At 33.6% G+C, this 8,342-nt stretch overlaps 1 protein-coding gene across 5 annotated transcripts; it reads left to right on the forward strand.

Moving 5' to 3' along the window:
- Nucleotides 1-317: 317 nt before the first annotated feature.
- LOC133822454 (probable DNA primase large subunit) lies at nt 318-6,496 on the forward strand. 5 transcript variants are annotated; one of them, XR_009887881.1, is made up of 20 exons: nt 318-654; nt 818-879; nt 958-1,061; nt 1,151-1,232; nt 1,320-1,379; nt 1,539-1,599; nt 2,151-2,170; nt 2,546-2,629; nt 2,720-2,784; nt 2,960-3,008; nt 3,084-3,131; nt 3,222-3,311; nt 3,436-3,495; nt 3,848-3,907; nt 4,206-4,280; nt 4,562-4,647; nt 4,976-5,069; nt 5,162-5,269; nt 5,469-5,541; nt 6,011-6,379. XR_009887881.1 is itself a non-coding variant. In XM_062254795.1 (20 exons), the coding sequence occupies exons 1-19, from the start codon at nt 522-524 to the stop codon at nt 5,487-5,489; spliced, it is 1,362 nt and encodes a 453-aa protein (XP_062110779.1). In that variant the 5' UTR covers nt 318-521; the 3' UTR covers nt 5,490-5,537; nt 6,413-6,496. The 5 variants fall into 5 exon arrangements, 3 of the variants coding, with proteins under 3 accessions (XP_062110779.1, XP_062110777.1, XP_062110778.1); XR_009887882.1 differs by having other exon boundaries at nt 6,019-6,379; XM_062254795.1 differs by lacking the exon at nt 6,011-6,379 and adding an exon at nt 6,413-6,496 and having other exon boundaries at nt 5,469-5,537.
- Nucleotides 6,497-8,342: the final 1,846 nt, after the last annotated feature.

An 8,342-nucleotide genomic window follows, 5' to 3' on the forward strand; every position in this document is an offset into this window, starting at 1 on the left:
AAGTTAGAAAATCTGTTAGAAGTATTTTCGGTAATTCGGCAAAATTTAGCATCAATTTTACATGATGCCAAAATTGGGAGTGCTTTATATTTAAGTCCCTCATTATGCATAATATCTCAAATTTCCTTATAATAATTATAAATCCGTGTATTCTTATGTGTTAGTATATATATTTTTTTGTTTTAAGTTAGTAATGAATATAAAATTCAATATCTGGTACTAAAAGTCTAAAACTTGATGAGTGAAAAATAATACGAAAAAGATAAGGTATTATTGTAATTAATTTATAAAACTTGTATTAGGATGAAATTTTCCCTGTACCAGAGATCCGAAGTTTCGATGGTGAATTTGGGCTAAGTCCCACTTATTCGGCCCAAAACCAACTAAAATGATCTCCCGCCCTTTTCACTTGCTTTGCGCGGGAACAATAAGAACAGAATGAGAAGGGCGAAAATCAGATCAGTATTGTTTTCATTTCTCAGTTCACACTTTTTCACCGCTTTCAGAAGAAGAAGAAAATTATGCAGACCGTTCGATCTCAACGGAAACCCTCGGTGAACGATGTCGTTTCTACTCTCCCTCTTTACCGTTCGGCTCCCGCACTTGAAGTCAGGCTCGAAGATTTCGAGCTTTTCGCCATGGATCGCCTTCGAGGTAAATCTCGCTTCTCCCCTTCACTTATTCATATTCGTGAAAGAGTCTGTGAGAAATGAAATTCCATCTTAATTGGAATCTATTAAGAAAAAAAATAGAATAGTTAGTCTCTGATTTGAATTTCAGTTCAAAACTTATACACTTTGAAATTTGCTTGTTTCAGTGCTTAAAGGAATTTCTGATGGATTGTCTAGAGGAAAGAGACCCGAAGAAATGGTGAAATTGGTAAAAGAAAAGAAAAGAAAAAAACGTAATTTTTGGTGTAGTTATCTTCTGGTTGTTTCATTTTGGGCTTTTTTACAGGAAGACGAACTGTGGAGGGCAAATATGAGGCATCCACAGCCATCTGAAAATATGAACAAGGATATTATATCCCACTTTGTTCTCCGTCTTGTGTATTGCAGAACGTGAGTTTTTTTGGTTTGGTTCTGCAATTTGTTTCTGGAACTTATGTTGCTCTGAAAAATTTATCTGATTCTTTTACTTCTTTATTAAGGGAGGACTTGAGAAAATGGTTTCTTTCTATGGAGACTACTCTATTTCGTTATCGTTTTGGCAAGAAAAATGCTGAAGTTCAGGTAGGATCTGGTTATCATGTGCAGTACTTTATTTTGTACTCTTGTCATATACCGATGACTTAAATATTGTGCTACTCAATTTTGCAGAGGGCTCTCATGGCAGAATTTGCCCTTTCATACAAGGCAGTTAGCAATTCAGAATTTGAGGTAGCTATAACTACATTACAGTCTTCACAGTTATATCACTTGTAATTATAAATTTGTATGAAGTTCAAGCAATTTAGTCATTCTTCTACAAGAAATTATACATTTCTTTGTTTTTAAGTTTCAGATACTTACTTTAGTTGCACTGGTTCTTCTCTACAGAGTGTAAAAGATAAGTTGGTCCAAGTTGCACGTTCCATTGGTCAGAAGGATTTACCAACTGGTAGGTGCAGATGATTCATTGAATTTTACTAGGCCATCCTCTAGATAAATTGTTAATTTCTTTCCCGTTCCTATTTATGATCTACCGCTTAAGTTAAACAATTTAGTCACTGAAATGTAATTCACTTCGTGCCTGTAAGTTGAGTCAGTGTAGAAAAATTTATTCTTTGAGCCAGTAGTTGAGCCACCTAAAGATTTTGCTTAGGTAGAAGGGTGAGTTGAGTCTAGAGGTTCCCCTCTCGCAAGAAAAGTACCAAGCTGTTCATCCAATTTTTTGCCTAAAGCTAACACTCCTCTTCTTCACCTATGTATACTATCAATAGAATGCAACAAAAGCCCATCTGACTAACTGAAACAAAACCAATCAAAACTGCTTAACTATTCCTTATGTCCAGGTGTCATATCAGTTTCCCTTAGAATTTACATTTACGATTGTTGATTTCAATAATGTTTTCATCAAAAAGTTTCACTGTAGCAACACTTATTCAATTTTTTTTTTCGTTATAACTTATACCTAATTAAACTTCCCATTTTCTTCCCTGTCTTTTGCAGCTGATACGATATTCTATAAGGTATATTTATCCTTTTGGTTCAACTTTCATCTCATGACACAATTAATGCAATTAGATGATTCTACACTTTGTCTGTGTTGCTTATTGGAGAAGCAAGATTCTAAAAAATTGCCATTATAAACAAAAGCTGAAACCAATTCTTTCCTATTCATCGGTAGGTTTGTCTCTAGATTCTGTATGGCTAGAAGATAGCTTGTTCTAGTTATTAGTTTGTTAATTTATGATTCAGGCTTTTAATACTTGTTGGTATCATTCTTAATGTTTAAATGGTTATACTGGAAAGGAACTTCTCCTCCTTAAAGTTCAGTTTAATCTATTTTCTCATGTTGGTTGTTCTTATTACTGTTTTCACCCCTCTTGATTCTTTGAATGAAGGTACCTTTTGAAGAAGTTTCAGAACTTGTAGCTACTCGTAGAGTGTTCATCCACAAGGGGCATGCTTATATAGCTGCCAATCAGGTTGACGTCTATACTTGCTATTTGCTTATATTTTTCAATATTATAAACTAAATCTTATGTGTTTTATTTTCTTTTATTGCCTCCTGGTAGGTGGTTTCCCTTGTTGCCACGCAATTTCGTAGTCATTTATCCAAGGCACTCATTTGGACAAACAGGTAATTTTAAGGCTATTAAAAATTCGTAACATTTTGATAATTTTATATTCGGAAGAGCTTTACTGTTTTGTTTTTCATCAGTATTGGAACACAACCATACTGAGATTCTTTTGTATTTTAGAATTGTTTAAACATATGAATCATCGAGATTTAGACTTTCACTTTCTGCATGCAGAAAATGGACATCTACAATAAGAGAACAAGAGAATGATCGCTTATCACCTGTAAGTATTTGATTGTGAAATTTTTAAGTCAAAGCAGCAGTTAGTGATGATTGGCAATTTCTTGGTGCTCTTTAGATTGTGGAAGCGCTAAGCACAAGTTACCTGGGTCCTGACTATTCTCAGGTATGTCATCTGAACAAATAAACTTATCAAATATCATTAAGTCAGACATGGTATTTATTGATGGTCTGTTTTTGTGTACTGCTTTTGTAGCCGAAAGGGTTTAGTGAGATTTCAGTAAATGACATCGAGGAGTTGGCGAAGAGTTCATTTCCTTTGTGTATGCGACATCTATTTGACAAGGTAAGAGAGCACATTATGGTGCTAATCACTTTCTGCTCTCATTTCATGTCATTTTCTTTCTTCTTAATACCTTTTTTTAACAATTTATTGTAAAACTTTTTTATAATGCATCTATCACATGCAGCTGAGGGAGGATCATCATTTGAAGCATGGAGGGAGAATGCAATTAGGCCTCTTTCTCAAGGTTGTGTCTTGTATACAAGGATTTTTGAGCTTTTGTATTTGTATAAAATAGCATTTGTACAAGAATAGGATTTTAGATGCATGTGACTGTAAATCTGTTTGATGCATTTCATGCCGGACATGCCGCTGCAGACAAGATCTTTTGGCATCATTGCCCATGGTACAGGCTGGGTTAATTTTGGCATACCAAGTTATCTATGGAAAACTGCAATTAGACAGCTTATATTTATACTGGCATGGTTTTTGTCAAATATGTTTACAGAAGTTGTTCTTTACATGCACTGTTGATGGCATCATGAAATTGTATATTCGTTTACTGTTTACTTACCGTTTGCTTGACCCTCCCTGCACAGGGTGTTGGCTTGAAGCTAGATGATGCACTTTCGTTTTGGAAAGCTGAGTTCTCTCAAAAGGTGAGGTGGTACCTTGACTACAATGGATTGTAGATATTATCAGTATAATTTATTCAATTATGCTAATGGTATCTCTATTTTCTATTAAACTTGTCTCTACTTTGATGGTTGTTATAAATCCTTGTTTATGGAGCTTCTGATCTGTCACAGTTTAGAAACACAATAACGATTTTGATTTTTCTTATTTGAAGAATTACACATTATCTCATGAATCTGGGATATTTATATTTACATACGAATTTGTTGGGTATTTTTTCTATTTGAGATTTTGTTCTTATTGCTTAATTGTTTTCCGTAGGTTGGTTCGGAGAGGTTTGACAAAGAATATGCATATGGCATACGCCATAATTATGGAAGAGAAGGGAAAAGAACGGTAGGATATCAAACTTATCACTTCTCTAAGAGTTTCTTTATTTCGTTGTCAGTTTAGAAGAGAAGAAACATAGAAAATTCCATCTATGCTTGTAAGTATAACTGCTAGAGATGACCCCTTAATTAGGCTAAGAAGAACATGAGTTTCTTTTTGAAATAAATTATACATACCAAGAAACCGACTGCATAAAGTAGTACTGGTCTAAAAAGTCCAGAAGCTGTTATTTTCAACACTCTATATTTTGATTATGTTTATCAAAATTGTTATTTTGAATATTGTAGGACTATACACCTTATTCATGTCAAAAAGTCATCTCATCAACTCCGGGTGTAGGAGACCATCATGGGTGCCCTTATCGACATTTCAGGTCATCATAACTCTTCCACTCACTCTAATTTTGGACTAAAAAAGATGAAGGTTTAATAAACTTGCCTTTGTTAGGTTGGATTGAACTTATGCTTTTAACAAAAACTGTAATTTTGTTACTAATATATATATATACATATATTTTTATATCCGGATTTGTTTGAAAACTGAGGTTTTAGCTCTTTTAAACAAAGTTACAGTTTAAGATATCATGCTTGATTACAGTAACCAGTCTTTAATCATGATGCCTGCCAAAAAAAGTTGTAGTCTTCACCTATGCATGGATTTGTGTTGCTAAACTCTTTATCTGCTCGTTGATTTTGTGGCAGTGAGGAGAATCTTAGAGCTGCTCTTAGTAAAATGGGAGTAAACAGCAGGGCAATGGAAGATGTAATGGACAAAGTGCAAAATAGACACTATCAGGTCTCAAAAGATTTCATGTGCATATAAATTGCTTCCAGGTGTTCTGTTTTTCTTCTAACATAGGGTTGATGTTTACCAACTTATTTAATTAGTTGGCATGCACCTTGACGTTTGAAGCTGTTCATGGCGCATCATGTGATTCCGGGATTAACCATCCAAATCAATACTTTAGCGACAGCCAAAAGATCCTGCAATCAAAGGTAGGCATGTTCTACTTAATTTTTTTTCACTTAAAATGTTTATAGGATGTGTGATTGCGCTTCCACCAATATTCTGACAAGAATCTCTACTTAAAATTTTCACTTCAAATGTCATAGCTCTGCATATATTCGATTACTTTTGTTGCATGAATTACCACATTTTGCATCTGTGTATCAATTGTGAGTTTCTGTTTTGCAGAACCCTTCTACTGCTGCCTAAATAAATGAATATGGAGCTCGCCACAGTTGAAAATGCTTGGGCCCACTTGTAGGTGCATCTTTTTTTTCCTATTCTACGTGTATTTAGTTGTTTTGGTTTCAGCTTGGGTGCAGGCGCGCAGCTCTCTTTTCCTATGTAGTTTATGTTATATTATATATATATTTATAGCAAGTTGTGTTGGGCAAGTTGGGCCTGAAATCTTATATGGTAAAGAATGCGCCTAACTTAACCTTTTTTTTATTAATCCTTTTCATTATCTTTTTTCACTCATCTGAACCCTCTCCTTTTTCCAATTTCGAACCTCCTTTAGAAATCAAAAGTTGCTATTTTTTGTGCTTTAACTAAAGTATTCTAAAGGGCACTTCTACTCCTGGAATTAAGAAAGGCTCGCCTTTACTTTTTCCCCCGGCCTTAAAAGTTCTCCACAATTCTATTATTTATTAGCAGTTGTAAAGTTCTGTTTTGCCTTGAAAAGCTTGTAGTTGTGTAAAAAATTATATAATTCTATTTCATTCTTAAAGTGACACAGAGAACTTGCCCATTGATGGTCGACCGCAATTTTGTCTCAGATTCGAGTATATGGTGACAGGAAAATGTCCCATCTAATCATTTGTATCAATGAAATGACTCCCTTTTCATGAGATGGGACGATATACTTGATCATTTAATATCGATGGGGCATAGTATTTTCAATTTCTCGGCTTCTGTAGATGTATTATAGTTTAAATGGGTGCCCCAAATGCATTCTCTTTGTTTAAAACTGATCTCTTGTGTTAATTTATTGTTTATCCAGCTTAAGATTTTTATTCATTATTATTTAGCGCCAGAAAGACAAGGCTGTTTGTGAAATTATATGTTCTTGGAATGAAAGTTTAGTTTAGTTGGTTTCATTTCAGCCAATCTTAATTGTCATTTTTAAGCAGGTCTTGGCTATATGCTGAGTGATTGTATTGGACCATCTATACCCTTTCGCACAAACTGGTACAAGAAGCATATTATTAATTGTCCTTTTATTATAATTTTATATTTATTTTGGCATGCAATCATTTATGTGAGCAAGCAAAAGTTTATCATTATGTTAATGTAGATTGTTTTGTTTATGTGGATGTATATTTAGTTTAATTTTTAATGTCACTTCCATTTATACTTTAGCATAAGAATAACACGTAGTACATAAGTACATTAATGCTTAAATTCGTAGGGTTCAACAAGTGTTATTTTATGACAAGTTAGGGAATCATGCAATGCAGCCTCGTTTAGAGATCTAGCAGCAGCTTGAATTGAAAGATTGTTGATTTAATATTTGCAGGGTCCCACCTCCACTTTGCATGTTTTCACTGCATAATTTTAGTTTTCGTTATGATTAATTGGTCTTTACTTCCACATGCTGTGTATATAATAATGTATACAATACTTACATGGGAAAATTGCGATGGTCCGTTCCAGGAAGTTGGGAAAACCAGGAAAGTTAGGGCAATAAAAGAAACTAAGTGAATTCCCATGATAGTATTAGTAGTGTTGTGTGTTGAAGCAATTTGGTTTTCGTGTATGAATAAAATTAACTTGTCTTGTGAGTATAATTATGAAGCATAAACATAATATAATGATAAAAGACCAAAAATATGCATGGAATATTCTTTTTTCTTTTTTCTTTTTTTTAAAAAGGGTGTAATGTGGAGCTATGATGTCCATGCGATATAGCCTCTTCCTTAATAGACAAAAGTGTGGCTGGCTGCTATAAACTAATAATATACATGCAAGGACTTTATTAGGCCAAAATCATTAATTTTGGGGTTCTAGTTCGAGTGGTAGGGGACCATTTCCTTTATTTTTGTAGATAGCCTTAACCCCTTAATAGGGTGATTCTCTCACATGGTGGGGGAAGGCACCATACCTAATGTGTATGGTTTGGTGCGAGGTCTCTCATGTAAAAAATAAGTATGATGGAGATTGGCAAAATCAACCCTTAACACTGTTTGGTAGGGTGGAAGAAGAATAGAGAGGATGAAAAGTTGATAAAATATGGTATAAATGAGAGAGGGAAAAGTAGAAAGAAAGATTATTATTTATTTATGAAATTATTATGTTATTCTTTTAATTATTTTTTTAGCAGGGTCTCTATATTTATTATAAATCCTTTCCTTAATAAATGGATTTTAGATAGTGATAGTGAATTTAAAAAGTTATGCAATCTTCCCATTTTTCATCTACCTTTCATAATCTCTCTAATAAAACAAAAGATTTAGCCTCTCCCACTATCCTTTTCTCCTCTCAACTTAAGCTACTTTCTGTGTATTGTTTAAAAGGCTTTCCTATGGTTGTCCATTTCCATGTTTCTATTTATAGCTTGATGTTATTATTAGTGTGCTCATCACAATATACATATAATTATGTTTTTTTTAAAACACTGATAACGATATTCTAACACACCAAAAAAATGAGAAAAAAAAGATGTGGATAAGCTTCTCTTTTTCAATAATAACAATAATATAGATCTCTTACGGGAAAAAAATCTTCTTTGCTTCTATTTTTCTTAGTTTATTTTATTATTTTATTTTTCCTTCTTCATTGTGGGGTTCGGGACTTAGCTTCTTTCCTCACTAGTATCCCCACAATGAAACATTGGAAATGATAACGATTGAGAGGTGAACTTTCAAAGTCAAATCTTTTAGGTCTCTAGTACATTAGCCTAGGCTAGGAATACAATATTTTGATCATGCTAATTGTAGATGGAGATAAATCTAGACCTCTAAATAGTCTTATTTGTATTACTAATCTCACACTTAATTTGAGCAAGCATTTAAAATGCAAGTTTCAATGGGTTTCTTAGTCTTGACTTTTAAAATTTTCCTC

The sequence above is a fragment of the Humulus lupulus genome, chromosome 3 (genome assembly GCF_963169125.1).
Source record: "Humulus lupulus chromosome 3, drHumLupu1.1, whole genome shotgun sequence".
Classification (NCBI taxonomy): domain Eukaryota; kingdom Viridiplantae; phylum Streptophyta; class Magnoliopsida; order Rosales; family Cannabaceae; genus Humulus; species Humulus lupulus.